This window comes from Varroa destructor, unplaced genomic scaffold (genome assembly GCF_002443255.2).
Source record: "Varroa destructor unplaced genomic scaffold, Vdes_3.0 BEIS01000005.1, whole genome shotgun sequence".
NCBI classification, from domain to species: domain Eukaryota; kingdom Metazoa; phylum Arthropoda; class Arachnida; order Mesostigmata; family Varroidae; genus Varroa; species Varroa destructor.
Genome location: NW_019211458.1, coordinates 23,516,384 through 23,540,755, shown reverse-complemented (window position 1 = coordinate 23,540,755; position 24,372 = coordinate 23,516,384). Strand labels below are relative to the sequence as shown.

Below are 24,372 nucleotides of genomic sequence, written 5' to 3'. Positions count from 1 at the left end.
TTATTGCTAAGCAAGTGTTATCGTACGGTGCGTTCAATGCGTGGTCTGTCGGTGGCTCGGAAGGTCTGAGTAAACGAACTATTGAAATACATAAAATCATGCAATCAACGGGTATTCCTGACGGGATCAATTAAATCGACATACAGTATGTACCGTTAGCATAACGAACATGCGGTATATTAAAATATTGTTTATACATGGTCTGGCCTTTATTTTAAGGATAGTATCATGGTATATATTATGAAGCTTCGGCCTGTTCCGTTGCCCGAAATGGGGCATTTGATTCCTATTTCGAGTGCGTACCTTATTTTGGGCATGCGGAGTTGTTCAGGTCGAACGTAAATACACACGGTATGCTTCGGTCCGAAAAACGGATCAGCAAAAAGAACCCGAATAACTCTTCTTCAATTAACAATTGTTTTTGAGGAAGTTCGTATCAATGAAACGCAACACTTACCGGAAATCCGATACAAATGAAACAGCTGCAGCGCTTACCTGTATCGTTTGGGACATGCCTGAGACCGCGGCGGCGGCATACAGACCCAGCAGCCGATTCAGAAATGAACAAGTAAACTTCCAGAACAAAAAGGAGAAACGTTGATATCCCGTATCTGAGTTTAATGTATTTAGAACGTGACCTTGTATTATATCTGTGTCTATGATTTATTCAACTGCTATCAAAGCTGTACATTACTGCTTTTTTAGTCTAGTTTAATTACTAATATCGCGAAAACATTTATAACGAACGAAAGGAGTCCTGTTTTAATTAATGTAAAACTTGTTAGCAGGTCAGTTACATTGAATACAGTTGTTGTATAATAAGAATTCGGTTAAGTTCGCCTGCCCTGCATATATGGCAAGTTTCATCTTTCCAAACAGAAGTACCTTTTCGTGGTAATTTGTCAGCTTACGATGGAACAACAAATCGAGTGTTGCAGTGCTGTCTGAACAGAAGGAGTTATGACCATCCGGTGCTCGGATCTGATTGCCGGAGGTTGTTCTTGAAAGACCAGCTTACATAAGCGCCTTACACAGGCTTATGTAAGAACGGGCGCTCGTAGGCTGACATTATTTAATGCCGTGAGTGGCAGAATGGGTATATCTCAATCAGGCTATTTTTACACTGAGGTGCAAGATTGAGCTGGTTTTTTTTTTAACTAAATTTGGCTTTCATCGAAGCCTTGCGCTCATTGGCATATCACACAGCGGAAAGGATGTGGTACCGCGGAAAATTTAAGAATACCATAGTGACACACGATCAATATAGTACCCAGGTCTCAGCTTAACTACATTACAAGTTTTCGTATATATTATCTAAGCGCGCAACTACTAAACTACTCAGTTTTCATCTCCAACGTTGCTGGAAAGGCTGTATTCCATTGACAGTTTTAACCTAGGATATAAGGCTTCTGTTATCTTTTATTCATTGCGCACTACTGCACATGCATGTAGCATGCCTTAGGTCACGCGGTCGCAGCTGTCCGTCCTGCTACAAACTGCTATCTTTCCGTGAAAATAGAAGATTCAGTATCTTCGGGCAGACTGTGGTTTAGAAGAAACATGCGGATATATCTATCCTACGCTTAGATTTCTAAACAGTGTGCGGTGAAACGTAGACGTTATACTATATAGGCGAGCTACCTGTATGCAGCCATTCTTATTCGTTCAGCTGAGCTTGCCGTAGGTGACCGAAGTCCAAATAAGTCCGAAAGGCGTCTGACTACCATATAATAGTAAGAAGATGGCAAATAACCGCGCATATCCGATCGGGCTGTGCTCAGGCTCCAAAAAAACGGGCCAAAAAAATTAGCCCCTCTACGTCGGCCTTCCAGCGAACGATTTGGCTATTAGCCCTTCGGATCTAAATCCAGTAAAAAAGTGGCCGACCAGCAGGGAAGGAATGTGAACGCGACAGGTAAAAGAAAAAAGGCGAAAGCCATCAATGAATCGAACTTTGATTGGATTTGAGCCAGCATCTCACTGTGACAAAACAGAATTAAGTTACTTTTACTATTATTGGAAGTTACGAACGATTTATATTGATTTAAAATGCGATTTCGTACGTTATAACTATAACTACCACATGTGTAAGCTGGGATAGATTATTCGTTGGTGTTTGATGAAAATCAGAAATCGTCTAGGTTTCCTGTCAATTTTTCTTCAGCTTTCTATGGAGTAGCTCTACCTCTATGCTGGTGTATAAAAGGGACACTCAATCTTATTAACATATAGAGTCAATTGTAATAGCGGCTTGTTGAGACGTATCTTATCATTTCGACTTTTTTTTTTTTGCATTAAAGCGCTTATTCCTTGATTTTTTTTCGTCTGTTGCCGAGACTATTGAAATCTGTTGGATCTACTCTATAGCTCAGCCCACTTCAATTGCATATGAGCCTTTTTAAAAAAAACTTAACTACAATAATACCTCGCAATAATAACTATTTGAACAAATGAAATGATATGGCCACCAAGTTGCTAACCGTCGCTGTCGGGCTCAAATCGTACTGAAAGACATGTTCGCGAACACAACGGCGGAATCAGGCGTCCAATACTTTCAACTATCTACGAAATTCTGTAGCCAAATACTTGACCTCTAGTTCAAATCTGAGCTTCTCAGGTACGCTTACCGGAACAGTATTGCGTATGGCTATCATAGCAAGCTAAATGCGGCAAACAAAACTATAGCAGGATCTATTTAGTCCTTAATTGGGAATGCAGGTGTATAATATTGTGTGACTCACACTCGTAGGTCAAACATGATCTAGTCGATGCATTCGAGGGTGTGCCTGCTTAAAGCTCGCATCAGGCCACCTCTGAAGGAGATTCTTTGGCTATATATCGTTTCCGACACAATATGGCGAACATTTAGAACAACAAATATCCGGCCATGGGAAATAAACAAAAGCGCAATCAAAATACGAAAAAGTTTACCCAACCGAAGTACTATAATCTAACAAGAAGTTCAGTCTCAGGTACAAGAACCACTTCGTTTTTCCCATTATTATCTTCTAATCCATAACGTTGACTTCAAAGAAAAATGAATAATCCTATGCAAACTACTGCGCCACCTCCTCCGCTCTTTTCAGCCATTTTAGGTCAACTGTGACGGAGCATGCTTGTATGTTACTACTGGTCGCTGACTTCTAACTACTAGCGCATATTAGTCCACTAACACGTGTACTCATCTGGCCTACAGGGTTTCCTAGTCTTGTTGCCCTCTTTGACACTACGCGTACAGTGGCAATGTTTATCGCATTTGCCTCCGCTGCGTGTGGCGATTCCACACGGAGGCCAGGGCTCCTTCTTGCCTCGTGCATTACCGGAGGTGGCTTATACTGGCCTTGACTGTGTCCGTGGTTGCTGCTGCACACTCGATGCCCCTCAATAAGTACCGTAAATGCCATAGTGGCTTGCGGACAACGATTAGGTGTTCCTGAGACTGCTAGGTCGGCGGGTGCTGTGCCAACGTCACCAGCCACATCTCGCGGAGCGCCGTATCGTCCCTCCCATTGGGAAAAAGAACCAAAGTTCTTGGTCGTCCGTCGTGCCATTACTCATGCAGACTGTGTAACTATGAAGCGTCAGTAACTCACTGGCTCGCGGGAAGACCAACGTTTGTACCCCATACCCCATACGAACCGGCTTCCGACTGCTCGACGCACGCATTATAAGCTGTGAAATGATATTGCCGGCGATGTGGCTTCTTGCAACGCGTAATATTTCTCTTATCCTGTCTATCCTACTCAATTGGGTAGAAAGGAGAACCGCTTCTGTGACTAATGAGTGGCACTATTACATATAATAAACATAGTAATGATTACTTGTGATTTATCCTTATGGCTCCATTTGATCCATTGTTTTTCCGTAAATATATCCCTATGGTGGGCTGACGCTATGATTAAACAAACACTGTTAACTTCATTATATAATATACGACGTGCGAACAGAGACGATTTGTGGCATCTTTGTGCCGTCGCTGATTCACCTGGATTCGACCGACAAAGTCATGAATTCTGGAACCTAAGATACGTTCCATTTGTTAATGGTTTCTGCCTTTCGTTTTTGCTATGCCTGAATTTAATTAGTTCGCAATTATGGCTCAAAGATATTTAGTAGCTAAGGTAAGCAAAGCAAAAGTACATGAGAAAATATTGTGTGAGCACCAAATAGGTTTATTGATGGTCATACGGTCCGTTTCATAAAATGTTCGGATCGACATTTGGCTGCATAAGCCTTTGACGGAAACAACAATCAGAACAACAAAGTGCTGCTCTATAGGGAAGCAAGTAATAATATATATATTGTTTTTCTCTTTGCTTCCTATCAGGTGCAGAAGCTAGTTTTTTAGACTAAGTTCCTTCTTGGGAACGTACCTTCTGCTTGATTAGTTCACCGAACGAAACAATTACGAACCAAGTTCCGAGCTACAAGCCTCTTTATGTTTACGCAGCCATAAAGTAATCCTCCACTCTGTACTTCGAATCAGTACGGTAACCGTATTTTTTTTCTATTTGTTGGATCTTTTACAGCGCGTTGTGAAGCTGATCGCTTGAAAGTGACGCTACTAGTTCCATCAGTGGCGCTGGGCCGGTCAGCACTTCTCAATTGCTCGTTTGAACCTGTTAACGCTCGCCAGGAACCAGAAACGATATCGCGGGTACGTTGGTTCCATGACAGTGAAGAAGTCTTCCGATTTAATCGACTTGCAAATGAAAAGCTCGTCTTTGACCGACCCGGAGTTTTCGTAGATGTATGTATCCGTCTTGTCAAAAATAGGTACACAAAAAATTTAGAAAAGTTTATTTTTATTTTTAGCATAAATTAATTCAGATCTGAGGTTTTTCGAAGAACGAAAGGTCCATCTATGGTTCATAATGAATGCTGATGGAACACAAGAAGGTGGCTATCTACACTAACAGGGAACACTTCAAATGTTGCGCAAAAGCATATATCGCAACGTAGTCAGATCGATGCCCAACAAGGCAGAGAGGATGCATTAATCATATATGGATATACTGAGTGTTTGATACATAGGTGGATCGGTCAGAATATGGGCATGGCCAACGTGTTCACAAAAGCATCCAGACGAGACCGTGCAGGATATAAATACTCAACGAACCTTGACATTTATTCGATTAACACGAATGCTGTAGGGGAAAAGGTGGAGCAACGACTGCCTTAATGAACTCCACTCAGTCATGATTATTCAAAGCATATACTGGCGGACTAAATAAATGATCGTAAAATGAATAGAGGAAAACTTGTTAGAGTGTTCCGGGCCAAAGCAGCTAATGGCGGCAAATACGCTTGACGATGGCGCACGTATATGTGGGCAATGGAAATGAAAAGAGCACAGATTCCAAATCCTAGTTTGTTTGCCTGACACACGCCACATAATCTTCAATAGAGCTCGCGAGGTTTTCATTGAACAACTAAGATAAAATGGATTGCTTGGCATCCTACTCCTAGTACGAATGTTCGCACAACAAGGTCTAGGCAAACAGCTTTGAAATACTGACCTATACATTGATTTAAAACGCTGGATGTCCGCAGATCAACCATAAGTCTAAATGGCTTTTGCAGAAGTTTGCGTATCTGGTAATTACAGTATCAGTAAGTTCGTGTGTCACGTTTGAATTTGGAATACGACTTGATTGTAGCTACCGGAATGATAACAGCAAACGTCGGAGCAAAACTATCTTAGTCGGCAGAGGGAATTAGTAGCGTCACAGATGAACTTTCGTCGTTTTCAGCAGAAATTTAATGAATGAAGTTTCTAGGAAAGGCCTCTAATCGGCAACTCTTAACCGTCGCAAGTTAGGGGCATAATAATGCCCAATCAGAAAAAAGAAGTGCATAGATTCGTAGCATTCGATAAGAAGGCTAAAATTTAAAACTGGGACTAGCATTATTTTTATATTATAATAATATAACAATAAAGCAAGCCGTGACAGTCGTATTGGCACGTGCCAAATTAGGAGGACGGCTATACTGTGTTCAAGAAATTAGTGCATTAATTAGTACTGACAGCTTTCCTAGGTTGATTGTGACGAGCAGGGGGCCTGATTGCCAGGGTAGCGTCGCCTGATTTTGGCGGTATGTTGATAAAGCCAGCGGTACTCGTCTCAACTTACTCTTCCACTAGATGGGACCATATGGCTGACGCAATCCAACTAGTAAAGTTGTCGAAGAAAACAAGGTTACTTGAACTTGACCGGCATTAGTTACCTAGAGTTTTCTCGAAGGTACATATATATTTGCAACGTACACAGTGCCATACAGCGGGGAGTTAAGCCGTTCTCGTTATAGTGCTGATAGGGTCATTATCTTTGACGAGCATTAACCAATTAAACATGTATTTGCAAAGAACATTAGATAACTATTTCGATACTCGCAACCCATACATTCTTCTGTCACATAAAAGAGGAGCTATGGGCTGGATTCCGAGATGTTCAGTAAACCATAATATCGTAATACTTCTATAGTTGAAAAAAATATTACCGAAAATCCGTTTCAGTCTAATAGAAATTAGAATTATTACGCGTTTTCGACTTTCGACCTTGTTGTAATTTGCCTAATGTATTGGCAAGACGGAAGCCCTACGTTGTAACGTCAACTGAAGTTAGACGGATGATTGGTTTCGCCAAAAGACGATACCTGTTGATAGAGTTTGTCTGTGCCAGAGCGCCACGGCTATCTTAGTCGTCGCCTGGAAATGAGGCGGATAACATAGTTACACTGTATAATACCAGTGGCTTTCTAAGCGTCGGCTTTGGCTGAATTTAAAGTTACTAAGTATTATTGTAGAATTACTACGCATGTGTATATTATTTTCCATATCTTCCTATCTAGATAACCTCTCTTAAATTTATGGTGATATAGGGGAGGTCGACGTTTGGGGGGTTCGCGTCATTAGTTTCGGTAGAATGCAGCACAGACCATCTAGAGCACGTGGTCTTTACTTGAAACTACTCTATAAACGCGTTAAACCTTACGCGAAGATAAATTTTCTACTGCGACCTAGTGAATATAAACAATGGTAATTTATTAAAGTATCGCAACAGAGGGTTTGGTGGAGCCTTGTAAGTAAATGATAAGCTTATCATATGTTAACAATTCTCCACACAAGACCACATGATAGGGTAGCTTTGCGATAAATGATTTTGCTTTTTGAGTTGATTGATCTTATGCGACATAAGGCAGCTACGATATGAAGGTCTTTAGCTGGTTTTCCTTATAAAGCGTAACGAAAAAGTAGATGTTCTACTTAGCACGATAGTTTCAGAACCTTTATGGCAGTCGTGAAATGGAGCACTTGGGTGATGGGGCTCGTCAATTACTATAGATTTTCAGGATATATCCAAACTTCGTATTCTATATTGTCAAATCTAACATTAAAAAATTGCTACACGGACTTGGAGCAACACCTCTGGTCCTCTTCGACCAGATTACGTAAATGCCTGTCTAAACACTCTATGGCACGAATTGGATAGACCCAAATAGGTAGTTCAGATTTTGCTTTCTGTACTGCCGTTGAGCATCTATTTTAGCCACCCCAAGTTCTGAATCTGGACCTTTTCTAGGCGAACACGTTGCCATTGCACCATCACGGGGAGTTAGAAACGGTCAATTTGCGATGAACCACATAATAATAATAATAATAGGTACAACTAAACACTGCATCCTCCATTAAATAGCGCGCATAAATTATCAAATACCGGCCTGTGCTTAGATTTAAAAGTAAGAATTGGTTGGCTCAGCTGTCAACGTAAGCAGATGAACGTACTTTCTTTCCCTTTACGCAGAAATTAACAACGGCCGTTCTGAAGCTACTCAAAGGCTCTGTTCTGACTAATAGCCGGAACAATGTGGAACGTCTAAGGAATTCTGATACGAAACTTCCTCGTCGCCGGTGACAGTAGAGATGGATTTTTAGAATTGATCACTAAAGCTTAGCTAGGCATTGGCTGTACGATAGTGTGAGAAGCATAACCCAGACTTGGTAAGCAAAATTCAATTCTTTTGTTCGTTGATAATTTGACCATTTCCGCAACCTATCACGTCGTTACGGTTTAGCGGCTGGCTCGCCTGACAGCATAGACCGCGCTTAGAAATCGGGGATCAACATGCTCCTATGGGATCCCAGTAATTTTCGTCTCGCTAACTCTATTACTTAACCCACCACAAAGAAGTAGTGTTTTTCTATACGGCGTATAGGCATGCTATAAGAACAGCAGGGCCTTGTACACTCGACGTTTTCTTTGGCCTATAACGTGTAAATGGAGCGTCTGACACAATCTTAGTCTGATAGAAAGTACCTTAAATTTTCGCCTGCAATTTACCTGCCACAGATGCGGTAATGTTAACAAATATACAGCTTAGTGAAGGCTGTGCTCACGTACCGATAGAAAAGGTTTACATGCTGGAGAGCAGAGACAAATGGAGTATGCTCTGATAATAGGATCCGTGTATCGACGAACGACTGATCCTCAAGTAAACACGCTCAACGGACCCGTTTGTTGAAGTAGGATCACTTCGGCAGTTTCAAGTTGAAGCCGTCGCAAAAATATATCTTTGCTATGGAGATCACCAGACATGTCCATATGTTTGTTGCAAGGCGCTGAGAAAACAGCGATATGAAATCCTGCGAAGAGAAGTGTAACGCTTTTTGCAGGTCCTTGCCGGCTTTTATCCATACATTATAGGCTTTATCAATTTTCGGATAATCCAGATTATCTTAAGAAAACTGTTTTTAGTAAATACTCAAATCCCGTTTATTATAGTAGGCCATTGTTATAAATCACTTCTCGAGTTTCTCTCACGTTCTGGGCCTTTTTTAACTGTTATATGATTGGTTTACTTATTCGTTATAAGTCGGCAGATGCAAAGGGCCTGGTACACACCGTTCATTCGAATCTAGCCTAATTTCGACTTACAACGTTTTTGCGCCCTCTTCACCAAAATTAGAATCCTAAAAACCATTTTACTTGCATATAAAGACTTTAAGAATTGGCCTAAAATCCGCTCCTTCACCAGCACTCGTTCCGCTATCTCTTACGCATCGAAATGAGACTGCCGCTATTCCTGCTTGTATATTGCTACCGAGTGCTTCCGGGGTGATTTTCAGTACCTTGCAATGTCAACATTTGCGTGCATAGACTTTCCATTAACGCGTCGCCCAACAGACCTCGATTGAAGGCATTTTCTGTCTTCTCTCAATATATCTTGTCGTTCTGAATGTTCGACTTTTACGTTTGTAATCACTAACGTACTTTCTCGTTCAGGTACCCCATTGGCATGCTTCTTGGACGCCTATCTGAACATGTCACATTTGAACACTTTAAACTTAATGGACACCCTTCACTTTCGATGTCTTCGTTTCTCAGTAATAGAACTTAGGTACCATCCTACTTTTTTCACAGCGACCGCAAACACAGGTTCGAACGATCGAGTACGGTGAAATCGAGCCCTTTAAGACTGAAAGCAAGCACTATGTGTCAGCTATCGAAAGCCACCTAGTTTAGCTTAAAGGAGAAACGACTCGTAATAAATCTGCCCTCGGACACTTCGACTTAGCGTACATGAAAGCCACGAACAGTGGTAAAAGAAACAACACGAGGAAATAATACTTGCAATATTACTAATCATAATTAACAATAATCATAAAAAAAAAAAACAATAATGGTTCTTCTGAGGGGTCATAACTGGCAATTCTTGATTTAATTCCTGCTTTAAGTCCATCCTGTACTCACTTTTTCTCTAGCGTTTGTGCTTCGTCAATACTCTACTGTAGGATGCTATGACATTTTACGCTTCGGGATCAGCTTATATAGTTGTTCTAAGAAATGTATGCAAATGTAGGCAAACACAGTCCGAATCAACAAGTTGCAGCCTGCTTATTCATTGCAGCTTGAGATAGGCTTCTCGCGTTCTGTATATCGGCCTTGGCCCGGTACGCACTTAGTAGAAGTAGTCTTTTGTGCCTGGATTCTGCAGTCTTCACTGAAAATGGTAGTGCGGCAGCGCCCACTATATACTTTAGATCTTGCGGTGAAACGCTATATGCCTACATTGCCAAATGCAGCGAGTTATAATTTACGGAACCTACGTCGGTGCCAAAGTCGACTTAGAACGGCACGTGGTCAATCGGGTTTTTAGTATAGATCTGTAATCACCCGTAATTACCCAACGATATGCTATATATCTTCCAGGCAAATATCGTTCTGCTATACCCAGATTTAATCGTTCACAGTATTCTGTCATATTCAAATTTCGTGCATGTAACAAATTCGATGCTTCTCGATACGTGTTGTCTTGACATCCCCTACAACTAAAATTTCCACTGGGAAAAAATACACTTTATCCTTTCGTCCCTACAGATAGCGAGTTACTATTTCAGGTATCTAGCTTTATATCACTGTTTGCCGCCAACCGTCGAATATGTTCCAGTCATTCCAAAGAAGGAACGATTTTAATTTTGTATTTGCCCTATATTTTTAATCAGGTATTATTTTATCGTTCTATCTGAGGCCAAACTAACTTTTGCTGAACAAAGCGAACATTCATTATAATTGTCGCTATACGAACGCCATCAATTTATTGAGCGAGTCTTCTGTCGACTGTCATTGATAGAAGATTCGCTTTTATTTGTTTTAATAATAATGCTGCATAATTAGCAGCATCGGAGCGCGTCCTTTCGGTTCATCTGGCGCTCCGTTCTTCTTCGTCGAACCCATATACCTATGTATATACACAAAAGCAAAGGTGTAATTTTGACACACAGCTCTATTTTGTAATACACATTAATGCTTCACTTTGAGAAGGACAGTAACTTGAAAAACGGATAAATCACAGTGTGCGTTTTCTGCTAGATATATTTGAGAGCTTTATTTGATTATGTGCGATGAATAGCGTACGTTACTGGGGCTCCGTTTCCCAGCCAGCTTACTTCATATCTCTCTATCTCACTTAATTATTTTGGTGAGCTCGGTATTTTTGCATGATTCTGTACCGGTGGGACACAACATGAATATCCACCTCAAAAGCGGGCGTCCATTATATCATTTTTTCTATTGACATTATTCATGCGCTAATAAGACCAGTTTGAATATAATAATTCAATGGCTACAGCTTCAATCTTCCTGCCTATGCCGTCCTGAGTACCTAGTCAGTATGAGTCCTTTTCAGTCACGGCCTTGGGTAGATTTTCGACTGTTCAAGCGCTCTTGGCCCAAGACAATTTCGAAGGCTCTGCTGATTTTGATCGTCTCCACTGCACTTGTATCTTATCAGCGTCTTGTCAGTGCTGTCAGGGGAGAGCGCTAACGGGCGCACCATGATCTCATCGTTCTCATTACTACCTCGATATCGCTGCTAACGGCCGTCAAGGCCATTTGCTATCCTTGAGTGGGCTTTTTAAAATGATTTCCGCTTGGTCTTGGAACGGGCAGCATAGCAAATTGTTCTGACAAATTATACGTTCTACAGGTTTTATCTGTTTGTCTCATTCGATCCATGTTCTTGCCGTTGCGCCCCCTGTTGTCGGAGCTGGCAAAAATTACTCGATAGACGCGTCCAAACGCCGATCGAACGCTGCTAGAAACATATCGCAAGGTTTTTAGCAGGGCCGATCCGAATCTCAGATTCGTATGGGACGCTTAGAAGAGCCACATCCAATTTCGTTAGATGTGGCTATTGAAAATAGACAAAGAAAACTATTGGTGTCCATATTCGTGCATTCTAATATATGCAGGTTTTGTACACCGTTTGACACAACACATCTGTTTGCTACATGATTAGGTATCCGGAGGACACGTAATTCATCTAAAACAGCTTAAGGACCGACTGTATCACGTCTTGATTTTCATGTACCCCAGTGCACGAAACTGCTATTATGTCTTTGGTAGCCATCTTCGCTGTCCATACGCGTAACTAACAATGCATGCGAAGTCTTCTAATGGGCCCTTGCTGGAGGAGTATTCGTCATATGCCCAAGCCGTATAGACATAGAGCTTCGCATCTTACAAGCACGCTTGTATTGTGTGACTCTGCATTTCTTTGCTCAAATCGCGGCCGTATATCACGAAAAAATCCACGGAAGCCATTGAACTCATTCGATTTGAAGCTCTAAAACTCGTGTCGCTTAAACTGTGAACTTGTTCGTTCGTAATTTATAGCGAAATGCTTAAACCCTTATTGCACGTACGTGCAAAGACAAACGTAGCCTAAAAATATTTCATCGTCAGCTAATCAGCCAGTATCATCACTTCAAGTAGGCTGAACGGAGCGCATTAGGCACAGCTTCAAGGAGGACAGATCATAACATCGACTTTATGCGGGTTTAGCACCGAATCATAGTTATTCGTAGAAACGTTTGTTGCTTCGGTAAGAGAAGCCGGCCTCTGCTGGAGCTAAGCGATATTTACGACGCTAACAAGGATGCAGAGTAATTGTGTAAAACAGATTTATATTAAGCTGTCATTTGTTGAGTTGAGGGACTTGCCACGTGCATCATGCTCGTGGGCGATAATCAAAAGGGCACCTCGAGCTTCTCTTGGTTTCTATTAGTAAATATGTCACCCTCTACGCTATAACATACGGCTATAATTAACTTGAAGACATAGATTAAGTGGTTATCAATAATATTAAGTTACCGTTTCACTATGCGCTCGTGCTTGCTGGCCTATGGCGACGTTAGAACTTTTCCTTCAGTAATGGAAGCCACCTGCTGGCACTCAGCGTTCAGTATTACTGCGACGGTAAAATCGACCATCCGATTAGCGTGGCAAAACCGCGGACGTATTCTATGCTAATGCGGTTCCGTTTATTACTCAGCGCGTTTCTAGTTTTCCACAAAGTAAAATTCGGTAAATTGACGTTTTCAGCAATTGCCCGATTGGCTAGGGGTGATCTCCTCTACCGCCACCCCTTTTCCCCCGAGGATTTAAAAATGCTTTATGTTGTACTAAAGCTTGCGGATATGTGCTAGTTAATAATTCTCACTGATTCAATCGACTAATTTATTTATCTCACTGGAAGACAGATAACACCTAGCTGCGTCCATCTCAACTACACAACATGCACAATTTTATACGTCATAAACTTCACTCCCGCTCCTGTACTGTCCGCAACTTACGGCCGTATCTAAATCTATCGACTGTCGTCCGAAATGTTACGGTCCTGCGCAAAGAAGGCCTCTATACGTTCCCCGTTTTGTTATTTCGTGAATGTGCCTTCGCACGAGCTGACCAACATAAATAATAGATCTTTTGGAAACACATCACATTCAACGTGACAGCGGCTTGTCAAAATATACACATTGCAGCGATGGCAAATGATTACAGGCTGGCTAGGTCGCATATCCGACAATAGGCACTTATCCTGTATCAAGTGAGAAAACACAGTAGCCAGTGAGAAGCAGTGCTTGTCCTGCAACTGTCTTTCTATATTTTTCAGGACGCTACCGCCGGCTTGGTGACTACGCTGCGCTCGGCCGCATTCATAGCTCTGTGTGTGTGTGTTAAGTGTCCCTCGAAGTCCGAAGTGAGCTGGCAATTGAAAAGAGTCCGTTGTATAACTGGTCTAAAGCCTCCTGACTGTAGATCAGGCAATACTGGCATCAATAATGCAAAAGACGATAGACTAAGCATTTATTCTGGCTACGGACAAACCTGCTTGATGAGTTACTGTGAGATCTTTACAGCAAGCGCTTGCTCTTGCGGGTAGCTAGTTGGCCGTTAGAGCGGAATTCTGCAATTTCACAAAACACAGCAGTAACTTACTACACGTCACCGTTAGTTGGAAAATAGTCTGCAGTCATCGAATTGTCTGAACGGTCCGCCAACGTCCTGGGGAGCTTTGCTGCGGCCAAATTTGGGAAGATGCTTTGTCTAAATATAAGGATAAATCTTTCTCCAGCTAGTGATCTGTATATCTGTGTTGGATAATTCACAATACGCTTTTGTTTATCCCAAGCAATCGAATACCAGTTAGTCCAAAAAATTGCCCCACTGTCACTTTCGCCACATCCGTAGTTGGCTTCAGTTCTTGAAGTTTGGTTGCCTTTGTAAGATTTCGATTGGGGTGTAATTTGCTCCTGTGACGTTTTGTGCCCTAATATTGTCGAAGACGCCCCCAGCTTTACGTAAATGTATCTAGAAAAGTAAAATAGAAATGAGCAAGCGTCGCAGTGTAAACGCGCCAATAATCTTAATGGATTGACTCGAATGGGTCGCTGGTGCAACCGCAAAGGTTAATGAAGGTCAATTACCTTAGCTAACTAATAACGCGAACACATACAGCTAGCTACCTTGGCCATATCGCTAAACAACGTAAAGCTATCTAGACCTCCCGCACATACGAAGGAGGAATACATCGAAAATTTACTGATCTATGTTGTGTATATATCACTACGTTAGTTCCGTACATGTGTCCATGTTTCGGAACCACCTTATTGTAAACCGTCGCCAAGTGTGGCGCACAAATGTAGCATGACTGTGGCCAATCGTGGTCAGAGTTTAACCTAACCTAGGTAGGCGAAAGGTTACAAGGCGGAAACCTATAACGAAAAAGTTGTTCATATCCGAAGGTGAGAATTTGAGAATGGACGCCAGAAGCAATATTCGTCTACGACGTATCTTGTTGTGTGCAGCTTAAATAATCATACATTTAGAAAAAATGGCATACTGCTAAACTTTTAAAGCGCTGGAGGATTCATCGATTGTTAGGGCAAGAGGTAGAGAGGTTGCGTGTTCCATGATAGTTATCAGGTTTGCCAAAATGATCCATTTCAAGTGTATCTTTGCAAATCAGCAGAACAGCTGTTCGCTATTGCTTGCTTCTACAAAGAACGAAGTACCTCTACAATGAACTCCACAAAGTAAAGGCTATAAAAGTGAGATCCGACTTAACCTTAATCAGCTCTTCCTTGTTATTCTAAACAATTTCCTAACGGTGGTCTTTGAACGCAAGTAGCACCGAACATTTTCAACGAACGGGAAAAAATTAATATCAAGTATGTGTCAAATTGTTGCGGTAAGCTATCAAGTCAAGAGGGTAGATCAGCAGAAAGACCGACGGTTCAATGCTGTAGCTATTAGCAACTACGGACCGAAACTGAAAGCAGGCTTCTGAAAAGCCTTGAGCCCAGTATAAAATCTCTGATGAAACATCGATCCACACCCACACTTTTTAAGCGTCCGTAGCGTCGCAAGTTTCCCAGGGACAAAAGGAACAAGGTGACAGTTTTCTAGGACCGTTTCTAATAACTCGCGCTTATCTTCAAACTAGAATTACTATCAAATAAAGGTCAGTGGACGAAGCAGTGTACCGTATTTTCTGTTGTTTATAATATAACTCAATTTTGCTCGTTGCTTTTTTCTGTCGTGTCATATTCCCATAGAAAAACCTTGAAGAGTCAACGATTGAGTCGTGTTTGAGAACGAAAACGTCTCCAACAATGGAGTAGCGGCCTATCCTTTTAAGCCTTAGCTTTCAAAGCAGTTTAGACCTGCTTGACTAAAAGCTTCTGGCGCTGGTTATCTTCGACAGCAGTCGAAATGGTAGATCGTTGTTCGATTGATGGCAATTTCATTCTTACGCAACAACTCAGCTACATGCCCTTATCTGCAAAGACGCCTCCATGCGCGTCGACGCCCCGTCAGATGCACGTTTTGATTGTCAACACAGTTTAGAGACAGTTTTAGCTTTACGTGCGCTTGTTCGACAAAGGCCACTCTAAAGAAGCAGTGACGATACCGTCTTGCCGTTTAATTTCATAATTACTAATACTACTTTATCTTTACGTTAGAATCGAAAGTTGAAAAAGCTAAGATTTTTAATTTTTTAAACATCGTCGACTTGGATACGTTCCATGCGAGTAAACAAATAGGGGAGAATATATTTGTAATAGTGGTTTGGTAGGCTAGAAATCACCACTTAGCAATAGATTCAACGGCATTAGAACTAACTATAAAGTCATGTTAAAGGTAAGTAAAGTAAAAGGATAATGTTCCTATTCCATATAGCTAAACAGCTATATGGCTAAAAAGAGATAGTTCGATACACAACGCCAATTTACATTTCAGTAACTTAAAAAACTTTTTTTTTTTTTCTTTTCTTTTCTACTACTGTATAATAAAAGATAATACTATTTTCAAGTAATCGCATCGTTAACTCAATGGTGTTTTCTCCTTCATTGTAAAACTTTAGGTGCACTCGTCGTATGACGGGGTCCTGCGGCTCAAACGAACATCTCCAAAAAGCGAAGCTGTTTACGCTTGCGAATTGACAACTTCACGTTTCCGTGTGGGAAGCGCCTCAGCTCCGTTAATGCTATACGGTAAGTTACATTCGCGTATTGTACACGTATCTATAGGCTTACCAACTGTTTCGAAAATGTATTAGCATAAAACAGCATGCACGATTTACTCTCGAGTTACTGATGAAGTGTCACGGAGCGGATCTTGCTTTCTTCGTTTTATCATCACATAACCCCACGGCTATTCGGTCATACAAGAACGATACCTTCAAAAATTGTTAGTCAATAATTTCTAGCTGCTGTGCTATGTCCAGCAATTTCGAGGGTTTGTCATTCGTTAGCGCTGAAATCCTCATCGGAGGACATCTCATACATAAACATGATATCCATTGTACATCAATATTATGGTCAACCGGCAAAAACGCAGAACATGGGACTCATAAGATAACATGAATACACTAGACGGGCCTCCGTCAAGTTGGTCGATCGTCGTCTCATAATTCTTTACTAGCAGTAGTAGTGGTGATTGAATAAACGTAACCGGTGAGCCTTTTGTCTTCTGGTGACGTTCCGATGTATGTATAGGTACGTGGTCGAACCAAATTATTTATTTGATGGTTAACCAATCGTGTCCCTTTCATTCGAATACAGTTTTCTATAATAGGATGGATTGCGCTTTTCTTTTCTCTTGTCGTGCCTACATGCAAATATACATGCGAGAACGTGCCTAACAAGTACACCATGGACAGCACGGGGTACGATGTTAGAAGTTAGCCAACGTTATCATAACCGGTGCACTACTCTGGTGACGACGACTACCCTTCAATCAATAGCTAATACGAGTCGAACAATAAATATTAGCCGCTAGTATTGGTGTGCGTAGTGATTAACATCGCGTTCTTTTTGAGAAATATTCTTAAATTAACAGGGTAAATGGTATACGTATGAATGTGGTGAATCAAGAACAAGCGAAAATACGCGCAAAGATATTGAGAGATTTTATACTCTAGACGTTTATTATAATATTACGCACTTTTATCACAACTAATGTGGCATGCTCGGTCTAAGCAAAGCGTAGCGCTATGGTGACCACTGAATGGAAAATGGCTTTGTGTATGAAAACGCTAGGAGAACACTCGGCCTTATTTAGGAATTGGCATAAGACTGTCACCCGCTTTTCAATGTAAATCTGGGAGTCTCATATTGAGTTATGAAGTTGTTCGTGTCACACGAGAAAGGTTTTTTACTATTCAGCATTTACTATTTCCAGTGCTTCCACGAGATGAGCCCCAGTTAATAGGCGTAAAAGCTCGTTATTATCGTGGCGAAGGCTTCAATGCAACCTGTGGACTTACAGCGAAACCGTTGCCCGATTTAATTTGGACCGTCAATGGACAACAGGTAATTACCTCGTTAAGCACCTAATTATCTAATAGATAATCAATCGTTAATTTCTCACGCTCGTTTCAGTGTTATTAAATGTTTTCAGTAGGAGTTAATGCTAGTTGAATATTAGAGATATATGGGGCAGTGTGTATTATAGTCTATTGATAATTATTTTCTATGTGACCATTTTCCACATTATGATATGTTCAATGCAGACCTTCGAGATCAGCTGCGATTTCTAGCCGAGAAAAGCGAGTACAGACCAATTTAAGCACAAACAAATGCAAACAAAAAGCAATTCTTCTTAGGCTTTAAGAGTTTGTAAGCTCTTAAACTCCACACTCTACGGACGTACTACTTTCGTTAAACTAGCAGCTATCCTGTTTTCCGTTTCAACGTAAATATCTACTATATGGGACAAAGTTGTGCCAAAAAATAAGAACAGATCGCTTCAATCGATTTCGTACGATCTCGCCAGGTATCGTCGAATGGATTAATACAGATCGCTTCGTTCGATGTTATATAATGGCACACAACTCATATATTAGACGGTACAACAAACGCCTGAATATTCGGTATTTTGCTTATGCCCTGCGCACACACCATGTACACACGTAGCGATTTGTTCTCGTTTAAATTACCTGGACGTTTTAGCTCGGCACTTTTGCTGAGGAAGTTTGATCAGCAAACAAGATCAGGATTTCGTCAGACGTCAGAGGGAAGGGATAGGCGCTGTCCGGGGCCTAGGAGGTCTTTTCAATTTTTGTCGTACTAGAAATTGCCCAGTCGCCCGTCTGCCAACACCATCGTAATACTTACGGCGACTTTATTTATGCTGCTTTTTCCGCCCGCTACTATTATTGCCGGATCACTGTAGAGGACGTGGAAATTGCAAGTAGTGTCTACATCTGTTCCGATATCTCCAGCCAAATTCGCACACTCCTGCGCCCCCTTTACCGGTCAAATTTTTCCTGGCTGCTTCTGAGACTTACGTTTTTGTGCTCGCGGCTGCTGCTACCCTCGAACGGTTAGGGCAGGGTCGTGCACATTGCCGTAACAACGATGGGACCATTTTCTTCGACCGACCGACCGTCGCAAATTGTCCTTTCTATCTCTCTCCCTCTCTCTTTCTCTCCGCTTGTATTCGTTCGCTTTCAGTGGCGGCAAGGCCGATTTCATCTCCTCTGGGTGCTCAGTCATGCCGCCTACTCGCTTTCCCAGGCCGCTCTTCTGCTCGATCTTCGTCGGCCGGTTTCGGCGATGAGCAACTTCCGTTGTTGTCGCAATGACTTTTCGCTACCATTACGAGCGACAAAAACTATCATCAGTGAGCTCTGCTATTCAGCCAGGCGTTTCAGCGTCCTGTTTTTCAGGTAGAAAGTGGCGCAAGGGACGGCAACGAAGAAGCGAGAGGCGAGCACAAAAAGTCTTGATTTGATAGTTGCCGAGAGTGCTTCAGAAACTGCTCACGATGGCAGCTTCCGGTACTTCCGCATCTAGCTTTGCCGCTATAGCCAGAATGTGTGTCTGATACGTCCGGCACCTTAGCTTGACTCAACTGAGGTTATAGAGGTGACGAAAAGTTTTCGGAAGAGCGATAGCCCGTCATTTTTCCTAATGGCCCCTGGCTGTATCTCGTAAAGTGGGTGAGTAGACCCGGGAGAAAGACAACTTTGAAAAATCGCGCTTATGGAATACTGCTGAAGAAAGATCAACTGAGGAAACCCTGGTGTATTTAGTTTCCGATAAGGCGATCATTTTCATCTAAGCTGATGCAGCTATTGAGGTGTTGTCAGATTTATTAGAAAGAGGAAAAATAGGCATAATAAGATTATTGCATTCGCTAGAATATCTCAACTTCGGTAAATTAATAGCAATGGGAGATTGTCACTGAACTGAAAGTAAAGAAGCTAGCTGGGGATTGGTACGGCATACATATAGATATTACTATAATCGGGTTCTAGCATTCCGGTTGTACTCTAGTTATTATCTTATAAGTCGATTTAAAATAAAATATATAAACGGACCAATGTCAGCCTTCTGTTGTAGTAGTACGTCACATTCAGCTTATTTCAACAAAATAACTAATTTTTCAATCCAAGTTTTCTGCCGATGACGGGTGCACAATAAATCCTTTATTTAGGTTAGTAAAGTATATAAGACAGTTGTTTTAATTATGACAGCTTCACAACGGACAGCATTCAAGCTTGCGGGATTACTCGAGGATCACTATAATGAACAGTTTAGAAACGTAAAACATGCACACCACTGTAACGTGAAATTACTAACCTTTTCCATAATAATCACACCAGAAAGAAGCACATATTGATTACATAGCATTATTTGATATATAATGGCAATCTGCCTGCCCGATCTGTTTACAGCCTCCAGTCAATGCCATTGTTACCGAACAGGCGGAGCAACATAACGGCTTGAGTACGGTATTCTCTCGGCTTACGTTCAATACGTCAACTCTTCCGGAGGACCTGCTGGAGCTAAAAGTGGCTTGCAGAGCCGACGTGCTTGACGTGTATCAGAGAACAGCTGAAAGAAGGGTCGTGTTCTTACACCATCTCTTGGCAGCAACCGCTACTAATGGTTCGTGACGACTATGATAAACTGACCAAGGCGGCGTTTGGCGCGCGGTTCCATACCTTTTCCTTCTCGCTTACTGTCCTATTTCCTCTTTTTTCTGTCTCGTCTTTTCTCGACAGTTTTATCAATAGTGTGCGCTTTAAGGAAGAATGTAGCTTGTTTCGGTGTTTCTGCGGCGCGCCTCGTGACAACTGTCATCAGAGAGTACGAATCGCTTAGCTGTTTTTGGTGGCCGGTTTCCTTCCTTTGTCGCGCTATTAGTTTAACTTTGGTCTTTCGTCGTCAAGCATGTCTTTGATGTAGTCTGTGGAACATCTGACCCCAACCCACCGCGCCAGTCGGCCCATTCCGCAGGACGCACATCGCTACCACACGTTTTCGACGGTTTTTGTTTTTTCTGTCCTTCGTTTGGCACTTTTCGATGTCTACTATGCCCACGATGGCTCGAATATGCTATCTTTTCTTGTATCCTAGCCGCTTGAATTGCGTTGGTCTACGGCATGCGCCAGCAGTGGTGCTTTTTGGGCCTGTTGGGCTCGAATCGGCCGGAAGAAAAATGAACTTAAATTGCACGGTAACGTAGCACATGACGATAACCCTTGAAGTTGGATTTCACACTAAGATTTTTCGAAATTACTTGTGGGTCGTAAAACAAATATTGGCTGGTTGAAAATCCAGTGAATTAATTGAGCCTCAGTTATTCACCCCACGGCATTTTATTGTGTATTACCCAAAGTAAGTTATGCGCCACGCTCCTATATACATTAACAAATTAACTTTTATTATGAAATTTAAATACCTGCATATTAATTAGTTAGTGCATGAATTAATTAGTTATTAGTTAATTGCATGTTAGCCGGCTCCTCTGCTAATAATTTATAATAAGCAACCTATTGAAGCTATTCTATTGAAATTCGTTCATGTTGGATTCATTGATTTTTGTTTAAATCGACCTTCTACTTCTCCATGCTCTTGTTGCTCGTGTTATTATATCGTGTACTCGCCGTTTTTTAAGTACGGTGCTTGCGCATCCTATAAACTCAATATACAATATTTTGTCAGTAGTAGAGGAAGCTTTATGAATTGCCAAGTTTTACCGACACTAACGTATTGGCGTTATTTATTTTGTTTGGTCTGATGGTAAACGGCTCTTCTCGTTTGTATTCGTCGCTCCCTTTCTAAATACTGTATGTAGGAATCGCCGACGGCTTGTCACCAGAAACGGAGACGGGGCCAGTTATCTACGGTGGCAGATCGCATTATCACATCGGTGACGTGTTGAATGTGACGTGCGTGTTCGCAGGCCCAGAAAGCGTTTCCCTACGATGGTTGCTCAATGAGCATCGCGTACCCAAACAAAGCCTGTTACATTTTCTCGAGGAGCAGACTAGCTCAGGAGTAGTCCGCACAGCGTTGGGGATTCGGTTTCGCGGCAAGTTTTTTTGTAACCCACTTGAGAATCGTTAGCATGTTTTTTCCGACCGTAAAAATAATCTTATCGAACGGACGATCGGAAGTACAACGAAACGCTTTGTCCTAAACTATGACGCACCATTAGTGAGTAACTGCAGGGTTAACGTAGAAGTGAAATGCCTGCATTGAATAACATCACATAATGCTTTTTATATAGACTCCTTAATGTAATTGCTAACATCGTGTCAACCGAATAGCGCGAAACTGCTGTTTCAAGATCTAACACAATTCTAGCAGTACTTCTTGCAATTTGTTGCCTGACCATCCATGTCGGATGCTTTTTTTATTTTTAAACTTTTTTATTTCGACCGATTTGTATACCTGCTAGAACAGGAATCGTCTGCCGTAAGTAAAATTCTAATTTTTGCTAGTCTTCGTTAGATCTAAGCATACCGTTTATTCTGAACGGGACCTTTCGATATATCTTGGCAGTAGTTTTTCCCCGTTCGAAATTGCCGGGATGCGCGCACGGCCTCTGTATAAAAAGATTCAAGCTTCACATCGTATTCGTTGACCATACGACGACTATACGTGTTATGACAAATTATTTAGCCAGCGTTGCATAAATAGGAGATAAAACGCATGCTCTTTTGGAGGGTGTATGTAAATTGTTTCTTTTGGCAACTGCACAAAGGTCAAAAACGAGGTAAAGTCTGCTCGTAAAGTCTTAGAGAAGTAAAATGCGGCCAAATCAGATTTTGATGAAGCAGACATGATACCGTAGAACGAGAGGTAGTCTTCCATCTTGCGAAGTCTAAAAAACTGTTCGAAAAGTCCTTGTAAAGAGGATAAACCTACAAGTATGACATCTTGGTATCTTTCTGTTAAGTTTGAATGCGGCAAATAATAAAGCAAGTATCTTCGATTCTTGTTCGTCATTCCGTAAAGATCCACTAACTGCGGACAGGGCGATAATGTACTGTCAAAAAACGACCCATGCGTTTCCAGAGAACTTTATATTGCATCTATTCATGTTAAAAAAGGAATTTGCCCAAGAACAGTGTATACGAAGAAATAAAAATCGAAATCAAGATCGTACTAGATGTCTCTCATGGTGCTTATAATGATGCAATAGTAACCTGTTTGTCTGTAGCCTGTAAATTTAGGGGTACGTGCGATAATTTAAGCTGCACGTAAACCAGACCAGCATACTGAATACTTACCAGCAATACGGGACATAGAACGATTTATTTAGCCAGACAAGTAAAGCGTAATATAAGTGTACTTTCAATAGAGATTAAATTTCAGCACGTCATAATAAGGACCCGAGTCTTTCTATTATGGTAAGAGTCCTAATTGCAAAGCTTTCTGCAACATCTGCGACAAATTATAACCAAACGTTAGACAACTATTCAAGCTAAGAAACCATTGTATGCGATATTTGACCGATGCCGTATTCTTCGATTTGCTCAGACTGTGTATGCGTAGAACGTTCACGCGCGACTATAAACTTCAGCCATTATTCTAGAATTCTAGAATTATTCTTTGTTCGCGGACAATGAAAAACTAGGCTGGTAATTTTAACAAACCGTAAAACTAACTTTTAATTAAGGGCGTTGGCGAGCGTTGAAAATCCTCTAATTATTTCCATATTTACACGGAACGATTCAGTTAAAAGAAATCGACCAACAAGGCCAAACCCATTCTAAGCACTTTTTTGGACACCAAATTTCAAGAGCCCTTACTAAAAGTCTGAATGGATCAAGGCAAGGTTTTATGCCAAGCATTTACATTATTCTGAAGTTTTTTAGGCACCGATATTGGTTCTTCCCTATGCCATGAGCGCTTGTATACGTCGCGTACATTTGCTACGAACCTTATGGCCAGAGCATTGTATTTCGTTACTATAGTATGATGTGGATATGGGTATAACTAGAGATACCTATTACTACTGACCAGATGTTCACGTAAAGCGCAATTGTAGTAAGCTTCTTTGAAATGAACTTTGGTCGTATCTTACTATCCACATGGCTGGCAATGTTCAGAATCTTTTTAGCTTTAATACATCTGCTTTTTCTTTCCCATCCAATTTTTCCGCCGATGTCCAGCTAAACTTCGATCGACTAAACCAACTTAAACATCGTCGAAGTTGTGAACCCTGTCCGCAAGTTCGACAGACGACGGAAATTCAACAGAAAAGACTGTCACTAATTTGGGCGGCCGAATCAATTGATTGCAATTCACTCTGATTCCGGCTCAAACAAAATAATATCACTGGATCTTGATTGCGAGCGGGCTTTGTCCTGTGTAGCCTTGATTGCTGGACCTAAGGTGGCTGCTCCTACCGCTGAAAGCGAAAATCTAAGCAACATAAAATACTTTGATGGGAGCCAACAGTTGGAAAACAATCTGAACTCTTCGGGCACCAACTGACCAATAACTTATAGTGTTGACGATGTGGAATTTCAGAGTAGCGTGGCGTTTTCCCTATAGATCGTACGTGCTCTCACAACAATTTATCAATAATGATTATGATGACTGACGTATTCCTCCATTACATTGTTCCTGTCGAATTAACTACACTAAAATACATAATACATAATTAAACCTCCTACAGAAAAAAACAAGAACAAAACTAACGTTACTGGCATCTATCTGCCAATATTAGAGCCATCTACTAAAGCGTAACCTCGGCGACGTGGTTTGGGCGGCTAAAAGTT

The 24,372-nt window shown here is 41.5% G+C and overlaps 1 protein-coding gene across 4 annotated transcripts in view; it reads left to right on the top strand.

Annotated features, from left to right (window-relative positions):
• The window catches only part of LOC111251144 (uncharacterized), a 44,470-nt gene that overhangs the window by 15,766 nt on the left and 4,332 nt on the right, over positions 1-24,372 (top strand). For 3 of the 4 annotated variants that reach the window (XM_022807465.2, XM_086990678.1, XM_086990679.1), the window contains 5 exons: positions 4,530-4,750; positions 16,210-16,339; positions 17,529-17,659; positions 20,029-20,242; positions 21,435-21,671. In XM_022807465.2, coding sequence (XP_022663200.1) covers positions 4,530-4,750; positions 16,210-16,339; positions 17,529-17,659; positions 20,029-20,242; positions 21,435-21,671 — 933 coding nt within the window. The remainder of the gene's footprint in view (positions 1-4,529; positions 4,751-16,209; positions 16,340-17,528; positions 17,660-20,028; positions 20,243-21,434; positions 21,672-24,372) is intronic. The other variant, XM_086990680.1, reaches the window with a different exon arrangement.